The sequence below is a fragment of the Ruditapes philippinarum genome, unplaced genomic scaffold, assembly GCF_026571515.1.
Source record: "Ruditapes philippinarum isolate M1 unplaced genomic scaffold, ASM2657151v2 ctg575_1_1_1_1, whole genome shotgun sequence".
NCBI lineage: Eukaryota > Metazoa > Mollusca > Bivalvia > Venerida > Veneridae > Ruditapes > Ruditapes philippinarum.
Genome location: NW_026857358.1, coordinates 436,395 through 449,696, shown reverse-complemented (window position 1 = coordinate 449,696; position 13,302 = coordinate 436,395). Strand labels below are relative to the sequence as shown.

The 13,302-nt window shown below is 38.6% G+C and overlaps 1 protein-coding gene across 1 annotated transcript in view; it reads left to right on the top strand.

The window, feature by feature from the left end:
* The window catches only part of LOC132749496 (uncharacterized), a 55,905-nt gene that overhangs the window by 16,222 nt on the left and 26,381 nt on the right, over positions 1–13,302 (top strand). Inside the window, exon 7 of the mRNA XM_060739261.1 lies at positions 11,134–11,242. Within this exon, the coding sequence (XP_060595244.1) occupies positions 11,134–11,242 (109 nt within the window). The remainder of the gene's footprint in view (positions 1–11,133; positions 11,243–13,302) is intronic.

Below are 13,302 nucleotides of genomic sequence, written 5' to 3'. Positions count from 1 at the left end.
CATGGTTTGATGTTTTTTGGCAGAGTTATGCCCCTTTAAAAAAAAGGAAATTTTCAGTTCCCATTCATTATCTCCCCAACAGTTGTACATATACAACTCAAATTAAAGATATAGATATGTCATAAGAATGCATTGGTCAATTTCCAATTCGGTCATGGTTTGATGATATCCCTCTTGAACTTTGAAAAAAAATCAGAAATTTTAAGTTTCAGTTCATTATCTCCCCAATGGTTCAACTCAAATTTGACATATAGATACATCTTAGGAATAAGCAGTTCAAGTTTGAATTTGGTCGTGGTTCAATGATTTTGGACAAAGTTTTCTCCCTTGAATGTTGGAAACATTTTGAATTTTCAGTTTCAGCACTCATACTTTTGTGGAAATGTAAGTAGCGCTTAATTTGGCTAGAAATATGCAACATGCAATATACAAAAGGTTAACACTGAATAGTTTCAGTGTCTTGAACTTTGTTTAAAAATGGTTTGTGTTAACATTGAATAGTTTTAAGGGCTTTGAACTTAAAATGAAAAAAATAATTTGTGCAAACAAATTTGGAACTAAATATTATGACATCTGAAATTTTGGCTGCATGCGGGGGCATCCTTGGCGTGACGACACATGTCTAGTCTTCTACAGAACTAATTGATGGATAATCACCAAACTTTGTCTGTAGCATTCTTAGGTAGTCTGTTATCAAGTTTGCTCATATTAATTTGATTGGCCCCTTTCAGGGGTCTCTAGAGCTAAAAATAGAAAAACCTTTAGACATCTTCTTCTACAGAACTAATTGATGGATGATCACCAAACTTTGTCTGTAGCATTCTTGGGTAGTCTTTTATCAAGTTTGCTCATATTAATTTGATTGGCCCCTTGAAGGGGCCGCTAAAGCTAAAAATAGAAATACCTTTAAACGTCTATTTCTACAGAACTAATTGATGGATGATCACCAAACTTTGTCTGTAGCATTCTTGGGTAGTCTTTTATCAAATTTGCTCATATTAATTTGATATGCCCCTTTAAGGGGCTGCTAAAGCTTAAATGCCCCAGGTCATGGCATTTCTTCAAATTATTGTTTAAACATATTCTATGCTCAAATTTGATATTAGAAAATATTGACAATGGATAATTTCCAACACTGAAAAGCAGTTTTTCTGGTGAGCGACTCAGGGCCTTCATGGCTATATTGTTTCTTTATTGGAAAAGATAAACTTAAAATGTAAAATATACAATATCATGACAATAATGGTCAAGGACATGTAGAGAAGTTGACAGCTACTTATGGAGGATAAGCTAATAGTAATAAAATTAATCAGGGATGCTTTTAAATAAAACAAAATTTTATCCTACTTTAACCAAAAGTGATGATCCTTTGCTACCAGTATAGAGCCAGGTCAGCCTGCACATCCATGCAATCTGACCAGGCGTGGTGGTATAGAGCCAGGTCAGCCTGCACATCAATGCAATCTGACCAGGCGTGATGCTATAGAGCCAGTCGGCACACACATCCATGCAATCTGACCAGGCGTGATGCTATAGAGCCAGTCGGCACACACATCCATGCCATCTGACCAGGCATGGTGGTATAGAGCCAGTCGGTACACACATCCATGCCATCTGACCAGGCGTGATGCTATAGAGCCAGTCAGCACACACATCCATGCCATCTGACCAGGCATGGTGGTATAGAGCCAGTCGGTACATACATCCATGCAATCTGACCAGGCGTGATGCTATAGAGCCAGTGGGCACACACATCCATGCCATCTGACCAGACATGGTAGTATAGAACCAGTTGGCACATACATCCATGCCATCTCACCAGGCATGGTGGTATAGAGCCAGTCAGCACATACATCCATGCCATCTCACCAGGCATGGTGGTATAGAGCCAGTCAGCACATACATCCATGCCATCTCACCAGGCATGGTTGTATAGAGCCAGTCAGCACATACATCCATGCCATCTCACCAGGCATGGTGGTAAAGAGCCAGTTGGTACACACATCCATGCCATCTGACCAGGCATGGTGGTATTGAGCCAGTTGGCACATACATCCATGCCATCTCACCAGGCATGGTGGTAAAGAGCCAGTTGGTACACACATCCATGACGATCTGACCAGGCATGGTGGTATAGAGCCAGTTGGCACATACATCCATGCCATCTGACCAGGCATGGTGGTATAGAGCCACATCCAGCAATCTGACAGGCATCCATGCCATCTGACTCAGGCATGGTGGTAAAGAGCCAGTTGGTACACACATCCATGCCATCTGACCAGTCTTGTGGTATAGAGCCAGTTGGCACATACATCCATGCCATCTGACCAGGCATGGTGGTAAAGAGCCAGTTGGTACACACATCCATGCAATCTGACCAGGCGTGATGCTATAGAGCCAGTTGGTACACACATCCATGCCATCTAACCAGGCATGGTGGTAGAAAGCCAGTTGGTATACACATCCATGCAATCTGACCAGGCATGATGCTATAGAGCCAGTCAGCACACACATCCATGCCATCTGACCAGGCATGGTGGTATAGAGCCAGTCGGCACACACATCTATGCAATCTGACCAGGCATGGTGGTAGAGAGCCAGTTGGTACAGACATCCATGCCATCTGACCAGGCATGGTGGTATAGAGCCAGTCGGCACACACATCCATGCAATCTGACCAGGCATGGTGGTAGAGAGCCAGTTGGTACACACATCCATGCCATCTGACCAGGCATGGTGGTAAAGAGCCAGTCAGCACACACATCCATGCCATCTCACCAGGCATGGTGGTAAAGAGCCAGTTGGTACATACATCCATGCAATCTGACCAGGCATGGTGGTAAAGAGCCAGTTGGTACACACGTCCATGCCATCTCACCAGGCATGGTGGTAAAGAGCCAGTTGGTACACACATCCATGCAATCTGACCAGGCATGGTGCTATAGAGCCAGTCAGCACACACATCCATGCAATCTGACCAGGCATGGTGGTAAAGAGCCAGTTGGTACACACATCCATGCCATCTGACCAGGCATGGTGGTAAAGAGCCAGTTGGTACACACATCCATGCCATCTCACCAGGCATGGTGGTAAAGAGCCAGTTGGTACACACATCCATGCCATCTCACCAGGCATGGTGGTAAAGAGCCAGTTGGTACACACATCCATGCATCTGACCAGGCATGGTGCTAAAGAGCCAGTCAGCACACACATCCATGCCATCTGACCAGGCATGGTGGTAAAGAGCCAGTTGGTACACACATCCATGCCATCTGACCAGGCGTGATGCTAAAAAGCCAGTCGGCACACACATCCATGCCATCTGACCAGGCATAGTGGTAAAGAGCCAGTCGGCACATACATTCATGCAATCTGACCAGGCGTGATGCTAAAGAGCCAGTGGGCACACACATCCATGCCATCTGACCAGGCATGGTGGTATAGAGCCAGTCAGCACATACATCCATGCCATCTGACCAGGCATGGTGGTAAAAAGCCAGTCGGCACACACATCCATGCCATCTGACCAGGTGTGATGCTATAGAGCCAGTCAGCATGCACATCCATGCAGTCTGACCAGGCTCAATACTGTTGGTTGACCAACTTTAAACTTTCAAAAATTTTATAATGAACCTTTGTGAAAATGTATGTTCCACAGGTTAAGGGTTGAATTGAATTACAGTCCAAATTTAATTTTCTCAAACAAACAATATCAATATCAATACTGAGATTAAACTCAAGAGCAACTTGACTTTATTTTCATATTTGTTTGACAGGTGATTGGAATTTGTATATCCTTTTATTTTAAATGTTTAGAAAGGGGGGAATTAAGTATTAAATACTTAAATTTATAATACCTGTCCACTTAAACAGAAAAATTATCTTTGTAATTGATGATCCTTTATGAAACCAATCTTAAATTACAGACCTGTCTTAATTTGTATGTATTCAATTGAACTTTGATACTTCATGTAAATGATTCAATCAAACGATTGCTGATCGATCAATAGTATACCCGTAATGCATTAACGACCCATCTTTAGTATAGATTTGCAATAAAATACCTTGCTTTAATGTCTTTATAGAAATTCTGGTCCCAAAAGGCACACCTATGCAAGACTGATTATATTAATATGAACATATTCCGTGATATCTTCAATAGCAAACAATTGTATATACAAAGTTTGCGTTTTATAATATTCTTAAGGGAATAAATATACATGTTTTACACCAGTTGCAGATGTCCCTACATATTGAGTTATAACTTACTAACATGGAGTTCTATTTTTTTTTTAAATGACTTTTTTTAAATTGGAGAACATAATTAAGATTCATAGGTTTTATTATAAAAATGGACAGGTTATTGTTGACTTACTAATGAATGTGTGTTTGCACTGTTCTTCTTACGTGGTAGGTGTAACAGGAGAACTGATTCTTCTGTTTGTATAAAGAGTAAATAAATCCTAGACAAATATTTCAAAAATCTTATATTGGAATTTAATACAATCCTCTAAGGTAAAGTAAACTTCATATTAGATTTAATGTAGATATATTCTGGATAATTTGCATTTGATAAGTACAGTATGAGTAAGTTAATTTTGTAATTATTTCATAATTCTTTCATTAGAATATACATGATACTGATACATAATTATTATAATAGCCATTTTCTGATCTGGAACTCAAATGTGTTTAACTAGGTCAGGATAGCACAAGGCACCAGGTTTTTTCTAGTAAAATAAAACCCCATCAGTGCAAAATACAAGTTATATATCAAGCAATTCTTCTAATGAACTTGCTTTATATAGTAAATATCATTGTATTTTGATGTCATCACATTTGTATAATAATGCAATATTGAACCATGTTGTCATATTAATCTATGTTATACTAGCAGAATATATAGCAAAATGGCTGCAGGTATAAAAGTTTCTTGTATGTCATTATTCAAAGAAAATATTTGAAGGGATTCAAAACAGTTGTATTTCATTCTTGATGTCATATAAGAACCATTTCCACTCTTTGTGTGTCATCTATTCTGCTTCTCCTTAAACAAATTTTCATATCATTGCCAGCTAGCCAGTGACAGTCATCAGCTCATGTAAAAGCTGTAGGCCATATAAATTACATTTGTACATGTATTTTTGTAATGATAGTGAGATGCAATCATAAACTGCTGCAAGTGATGAGCAATAAATCTTAGGTTTACTTAAATGGCTTTGAATGATAGTAAAATATAGTTCTAACTTAAAATCATTATTTATGTAAGAATTTTGTATGTAAGAACTGATAGTCATTTTTGTAAAAAGATGTTCTAGTTAAAATGGCAAAGCACTTTGAATGGTTAGCTACAGTAAAATAGACAAAGATAAATGTAATGTTCTACTGTAAGAAAGGCAGATCCACTGTAAAATGGTAAAGCTGAATATAACCACCATTACAAAAAGGGCAGAGCTAAATATAATGGTCCCTTGTAAGAAAGGTAAAGTTGAGGTAATGATCCACTGTAAAAAGGCAAAGATGAATGTTATCGCCAATGCAAGAAAGGTAGTGCAGAATGCATCGGTCCTTTGTAAGAAAGGCAGAGCCAAATATAATGGCCTACTGTAAGAAAGACAAAGCTGAATAAAATGATCCACCTAAAAAGAGAGAAGCTAAGAATGTAATGGCTACTGCGATAGAGGCAGTGCTGAATGCAAATGGTCAGCTGTAAGACAGAGCTAAATGAAATGGCCCTCTGTAAGACGGAGCTAAATGTAATGGCCCTCTGTAAGACGGAGCTAAATGTAATGGCCCTCTGTAAGACAGAGCTTAATGTAATGGCCCTCTGTAAGACAGAGCTTAATGATATGGCCCTCTGTAAGACGGAGCTAAATGTAATGGCCCTCTGTAAGACGGAGCTAAATGTAATGGCCCTCTGTAAGACAGAGCTAAATGTAATGGCCCTCTGTAAGACAGAGCTTAATGTAATGGCCCTCTGTAAGACGGAGCTAAATGTAATGGCCCCCTCTGTAAGACGGAGCTAAATGTAATGGCCCTCTGTAAGACAGAGCTAAATGTAATGGCCCCTCTGTAAGACAGAGCTTAATGTAATGGCCCTCTGTAAGACAGAGCTTTAATGATATGGCCCTCTGTTAAGACAGAGCTAAATGTAATGGCCCTCTGTAAGACAGAGCTTAATGATATGGCCCTCTGTAAGGACAGAGCTAAATGTAATGGCCCTCTGTAAGACAGAGCTAAATGAAATGGCCCTCTGTAAGACAGAGCTAAATGTAATGGCCCTCTGTAAGACAGAGCTTAATGATATGGCCCTCTGTAAGACAGAGCTAAATGTAATGGCCCTCTGTAAGACAGAGCTTAATGTAATGGCCCTCTGTAAGACAGAGCTAAATGTAATGGCCCTCTGTAAGACAGAGCTTAATGATATGGCCCTCTGTAAGACAGAGCTAAATGTAATGGCCCTCTGTAAGAGACAGAGCTTAATGTAATGGCCCTCTGTAAGACAGAGCTAAATGTAATGGCCCTCTGTAAGACAGAGCTTAATGATATGGCCCTCTGTAAGACAGAGCTAAATGTAATGGCCCTCTGTAAGACAGAGCTAAATGAAATGGCCCTCTGTAAGACAGAGCTAAATGTAATGGCCCTCTGTAAGACAGAGCTAAATGTAATGGCCCTCTGTAAGACAGAGCTAAATGTAATGGCCTCTGTAAGACAGAGCTAAATGTAATGGCCCTCTGTAAGACAGAGATAAATGTAATGGCCCTCTGTAAGGAAGGAAAAGCTAAATGTAATTGCCCTCTGTAAGACAGCTAAAATGTAATGGCCCTCTGTAAGACAGAGCTAAATGTAATGGCCCTCTGTAAGACAGAGCTAAATGTTTTGATGGCCCTCTGTAAGGAAGGAAAAACTAATGTAATGACCCTCTGTAAGACAGAGCTAAATGTGATGGCCCTCTGTAAGGAAGGAAAGCTAAATGTCATGGCCCTCTGTAAGACATAGCTAAATGTAGTTGCCCTCTGTAAGACAGAGCTAAATATAATTGCCCTCTGTAAGAGAGAGAGCTTAATGTAATGGCCCTCTGTAAGACAGAGCTAAATGTAATGGCCCTCTGTAAGACAGAGCTAAATGTAATGGCCCTCTGTAAGGAAGGAAAAGCTAAATGTAATTGCCCTCTGTAAGACAGAGCTAAATATAATGGTCCCTTGTAAGAAAGGTAAAGTTGAGGTAATGATCCACTGTAAAAAGGCAAAGATGAATGTTATCGCCAATGCAAGAAAGGTAGTGCAGAATGCATCGGTCCTTTGTAAGAAAGCAGAGCCAAATATAATGGCCTACTGTAAGAAAGACAAAGCTGAAATAAAATGATCCACCTAAAAAGAGAGAAGCTAAGAATGTAATGGCTACTGCGATAGAGGCAGTGCTGAATGCAAATGTCAGCTGTAAGACAGAGCTAAATGAAATGGCCCTCTGTAAGACGGAGCTAAATGTAATGGCCCTCTGTAAGACGGAGCTAAATGTAATGGCCCTCTGTAAGACAGAGCTTAATGTAATGGCCCTCTGTAAGACAGAGCTTAATGATATGGCCCTCTGTAAGACGGAGCTAAATGTAATGGCCCTCTGTAAGACGGAGCTAAATGTAATGGCCCTCTGTAAGACAGAGCTAAATGTAATGGCCCTCTGTAAGACAGAGCTTAATGTAATGGCCCTCTGTAAGACGGAGCTAAATGTAATGGCCCTCTGTAAGACGGAGCTAAATGTAATGGCCCTCTGTAAGACAGAGCTAAATGTAATGGCCCTCTGTAAGACAGAGCTTAATGTAATGGCCCTCTGTAAGACAGAGCTTAATGATATGGCCCTCTGTAAGACAGAGCTAAATGTAATGGCCCTCTGTAAGACAGAGCTTAATGATATGGCCCTCTGTAAGACAAGACAGAGCTAAATGAAATGGCCTCTGTAAGACAGAGCTAAATGTAATGGCCCTCTGTAAGACAGAGCTAAATGTCTGTAAGACAGCAGTATGGCCCTCTGTAAGACAGAGCTAAATGTAATGGCCCTCTGTAAGACAGAGCTTAATGTAATGGCCCTCTGTAAGACAGAGCTAAATGTAATGGCCCTCTGTAAGACAGAGCTTAATGATATGGCCCTCTGTAAGACAGAGCTAAATGTAATGGCCCTCTGTAAGACAGAGCTAAATGAAATGCCCTCTGTAAGACAGAGCTAAATGTAATGGCCCTCTGTAAGACAGAGCTAAATGTAATGGCCTCTGTAAGACAGAGCTTAATGATATGGCCCTCTGTAAGACAGAGCTTAATGATATGGCCCTCTGTAAGACAGAGCTTAATGTAATTGCCCTCTGTAAGACAGCTAAATGTAATGGCCCTCTGTAAGACAGAGCTTAATGTAATGGCCCTCTGTAAAGACAGAGCTAAATGTAATGGCCCTCTGTAAGACAGAGCTTAATGATATGGCCCTCTGTAAGACAGAGCTAAATGTAATGGCCCTCTGTAAGACAGAGCTAAATGAAATGGCCCTCTGTAAGACAGAGCTAAATGTAATGGCCCTCTGTAAGACAGAGCTAAATGTAATGGCCCTCTGTAAGACAGAGCTAAATGTAATGGCCTCTGTAAGACAGAGCTAAATGTAATGGCCCTCTGTAAGACAGAGATAAATGTAATGGCCCTCTGTAAGGAAGGAAAAGCTAAATGTAATTGCCCTCTGTAAGACAGCTAAATGTAATGGCCCTCTGTAAGACAGAGCTAAATGTAATGGCCCTCTGTAAGACAGAGCTAAATGTGATGGCCCTCTGTAAGGAAGGAAAAACTAAATGTAATGACCCTCTGTAAGACAGAGCTAAATGTGATGGCCCTCTGTAAGGAAGGAAAGCTAAATGTCATGGCCCTCTGTAAGACATAGCTAAATGTAGTTGCCCTCTGTAAGACAGAGCTAAATATAATTGCCCTCTGTAAGAGAGAGCTTAATGTAATGGCCCTCTGTAAGACAGAGCTAAATGTAATGGCCCTCTGTAAGACAGAGCTAAATGTAATGGCCCTCTGTAAGGAAGGAAAAGCTAAATGTAATTGCCCTCTGTAAGACAGAGCTAAATGTAATGGCCCTCTTTAAGACAGAGCTAAATGTAATGGCCCTCTGTAAGACAGAGCTAAATGTAATGGCCCTCTGTAAGGAAGGAAAAACTAAATATAATGACCCTCTGTAAGACAGAGCTAAATGTGATGGCCCTCTGTAAGGAAGGAAAGCTAAATGTCATGGCCCTCTGTAAGACAGAGCTAAATGTAATGGCCCTCTGTAAGGAAGGAAAAGCTAAATGTAATTGCCCTCTGTAAGGAAGGAAAGGCTAAATGTAATGGCCCTCTGTAAGGAAGGAAAAGCTAAATGTAATGGCCCTCTGTAAGACAGAGCTAAATGTAATGACCCTGTGTAAGGAAGGAAAAGCTAAATGTAATTGCCCTCTGTAAGGAAGGAAAGCTAAATGTCATGGCCCTCTGTAAGGAAGGAAAAGCTAAATGTAATGGCCCTCTGTAAGGAAGGAAAAGCTAAATGTAATTGCCCTCTGTAAGGAAGGAAAGGCTAAATGTAACGGCTCTCTGTAAGGAAGGAAAAGCTAAATGTGATGGCCCTCTGTAAGACAGAGCTAAATGTAATGGCCCTCTGTAAGGAAGGAAAAGCTAAATGTAATGGCCCTCTGTAAGGAAGGAAAAGCTAAATGTAATGGCCCTCTGTAAAGAAGAAAAAGCTAAATGTAATGGCCCTCTGTAAGACAGAGCTAAATGCAATGGCCCTCTGTAAGGAAGGAAAAGCTAAATGTAATGGCCCTCTGTAAGGAAGGAAAAGCTAAATGTAATGGCCCTCTGTAAGGAAGGAAAAGGTAAATGTAATGGCCCTCTGTAAGGAAGGAAAAGCTAAATGTAATGGCCTTCTGTAAGGAAGGAAAAGCTAAATGTAATGGCCCTCTGTAAGGAAGGAAAGCTAATTGTAATGGCCCTCTGTAAGGAAGGAAAAGCTAATTGTAATGGCCCTCTGTAAGGAAGGAAAAGCTAAATGTAATGGCCCTCTGTAAGGAAGGAAAAGCTAAATGTGATGGCCCTCTGTAAGACAGAGCTAAATGTAATGGCCCCTCTGTAAGGAAGGAAAAGCTAAATGTAATGGCCCTCTGTAAGGAAGGAAAAGCTTAATGTAATGGTCCTCTGTAAGGAAGGAAAAGCTAAATGTAATGGTCCTCTGTAAGGAAGGAAAAGCTAAATGTAATGGCCTTCTGTAAGGAAGGAAAAGCTAATTGTAATGGCCCTCTGTAAGGAAGGAAAAGCTAATTGTAATGGCCCTCTGTAAGGAAGGAAAAGCTAAATGTAATGGCCCTCTGTAAGGAAGGAAAAGCTAATTGTAATGGCCCTCTGTAAGGAAGGAAAAGCTAAATGTAATGGCCTTCTGTAAGGAAGGAAAAGCTAAATGTAATGGCCCTCTGTAAGGAAGGAAAAGCTAATTGTAATGGCCCTCTGTAAGGAAGGAAAAGCTAATTGTAATGGCCCTCTGTAAGGAAGGAAAAGCTAAATGTAATGGCCCTCTGTAAGGAAGGAAAAGCTAATTGTAATGGCCCTCTGTAAGGAAGGAAAAGCTAATTGTAATGGCCCTCTGTAAGGAAGGAAAAGCTAATTGTAATGGCCCTCTGTAAGGAAGGAAAAGCTAAATGTAATGATCCTAAAAAAAAGGCAAAGCTGAATATAATTGCCACTGCAAGAAAGTCAGAGCCAAATGTAATGGCCTTCTGTAAGGAAGTATGATCCAAAGCTTAATGTTATGGTCCATTGGAAAAAACGGCAATGCTAAATGTGCCAGTAATTGTACACTGTAAAAAGGCAAAGTTGAATTTTATGATCCCTTGTAAGATGGACAGAGTTAAATGATAGTCAACTGAAAAAAGTAGAGTTGAATGCTTTGTACGATAGGCAGAGTTAAATGATAGTCAACTGAAAAAATATAAATACTTTCAATGTTGACTATTAGAGTAACAATATTTATTATGTGATACGTTTGTTTTTATCCTGTAAAGTTAACTTTAATTTGTTTGGATGTTTTTAAAGATGTTAGTAAGATTTTATATGAAATTACTGAATATTTTAGGTAGCAGTCCTTACCAGAGGAGTGTTGGGATTGGCAAGAAATTGTTGCTGGACTGGTGTCAACGGGAGCTCCAGGTTGAGTTTGATCCCCAAAACTCACTAACATACAAGTATGTTTAGCTATTTTAAGATCAGTTTGCGTTGTGTTTCTTTAACTGTTTTAAGTGATATATTGATCACCTTCAAAATAATCTTATTTTCCAAGGTGTTTGACTGTTTCTAAGCCTCACAGGTTGATTGCCATCAACGGAACCCATGGTACATGTTCCATATATACTGGTTGGTATATGGTTTATAGCCTGGGTTACCAAGGATAGTTAATTGCTGGCACAAACCAACTGCTTTGTTACCTTGCATACCAGACTGAGCAATAGTATTGTGTGGAAAAAAAACAGCCTTTGTTTGGAGTTGTCAACTGCACAAATTATGGAATAATTTAGAAATTAAATGTACTTAATATTTAAGCTATCATATTAGTAAAGAGTCCTCTTGGCACACAATCTATAATATGTTTAAAATATTTATCTGTTTGCGTCAGGAAGCATATGGATTCCATTATTTATTCTCGCGTTTCATAAAGAGTTTAATTAAAAAATCAATTGACAATGCAGAGCAATGTTCCATGTACGAAAATAATGGTAATGCACAAAGTTAAATATCTTTAATTGATTTGAGGCAGTATGGGTATACAATATGATTGGTATATATCAGTGAACTGGTGCTAAATGTTATTGTAGTTACATCATTATTGCAGGTTTATAAAGTATGGATCTCTGCTAGAGAATGTTTGATATGTATCTATCTGCTTAATATTTCACTATTGTCTGTTCGTCCTGTTTCATTGATTATATAAATATTAGCAACTTACAAGGGATAATTGCCTTATAAACACACACACTTTCTGACTGTTTATTCTTTTTTTTAAGATCCATTTTGCCTCTGACATGAACAGATTTTCCCTTCTTTAGAAAAGACAAACATATGTTTTAATAATCTATATAGGGCATGTTTAGATGTGTATCACATCAAGAAAGAAGTGTTGAATATGAAATAATTTGTCATTAAGGTAGCAAAATGTAAATATAAGTGGTATTTTCACTTCCATACAAAAATTTCTGCAACAGTACTAAATGCAGAAATGTAAAACAATGTAAAAGAAGCAAAAAGGGGTTCAGTTAGTTATATAGCTAATGAATAACTTTTTGGAAAGTGTCCAATGGGAAACAAAAAGTAAAAAAGTTTTGAAAATCAAAGATATTATACAACTTTATAAATTTTTGGTCTGTGAACAAGTTTTTCAAGACGGAAATATATACTGACCATTTTCTTGCAGATTCTTTCTTTTTTATATTTGGTATCTGTACTTAATACTCCCATTCTGTGCAGAGATTTATGTTTTTTTTTGTTTTGTTTTTTTAATTTTAGGATGCACTCTTATTACCCAGCATGTTTTCAAATAGAAAATATTTTTGCTTCTCTATAAAGAATATTTGTATAACAGACCCATGTTTGTCTGGTATGAAAACATTATCATATAAGCCTTCTTGCTTTAAAGTCCCAATTTGTATACTCAAGAACTTAGTTTCTATTATGTCTTTTGAAGGAGTAGAAGTTTTGTCAATATCTACAGAAAAGTAAATGTTTGTTAAGTCGGTCCTAATTGCATTTAGCCTAGAAACTTGCAGTTAGTAGTGAAATTTGGCCTCGCATAAGAAACGGACATTGAAAGTTTGTATAATGGTATAAGAAGACAAAGTTTGTCATCAAATATTTATTGTTTGTAAGATGATTGATCTATGAATGGGTAAGATTTAACCAATACCATTCCTGATCCGGGTTAACCAATGTAAGGTACAAATGTAATTACATGCCCGCTGAGAATAAATTCTTACCATTTATGTGAGTACTCTTTTTATCTTAAACAACTTAATGATTTTTTTTTAAAGTTTATCTATGAAATACTTATTATTCTGTTTTGTTGGTGCACTGAATTAAATCTTGATTTGAGTTACAAGAATTTACTTAGTTCACTTTATGTTGTTTTATGCATATATCAATATAAAGTCATTTAGAGTTTAAAATTCTAGTATGCAATATAATTTATACAAGTATTATAACAAAGAGAAATGTTGCTTTTTTATGCATTAACACATGCCTTAAACAGTCGAAC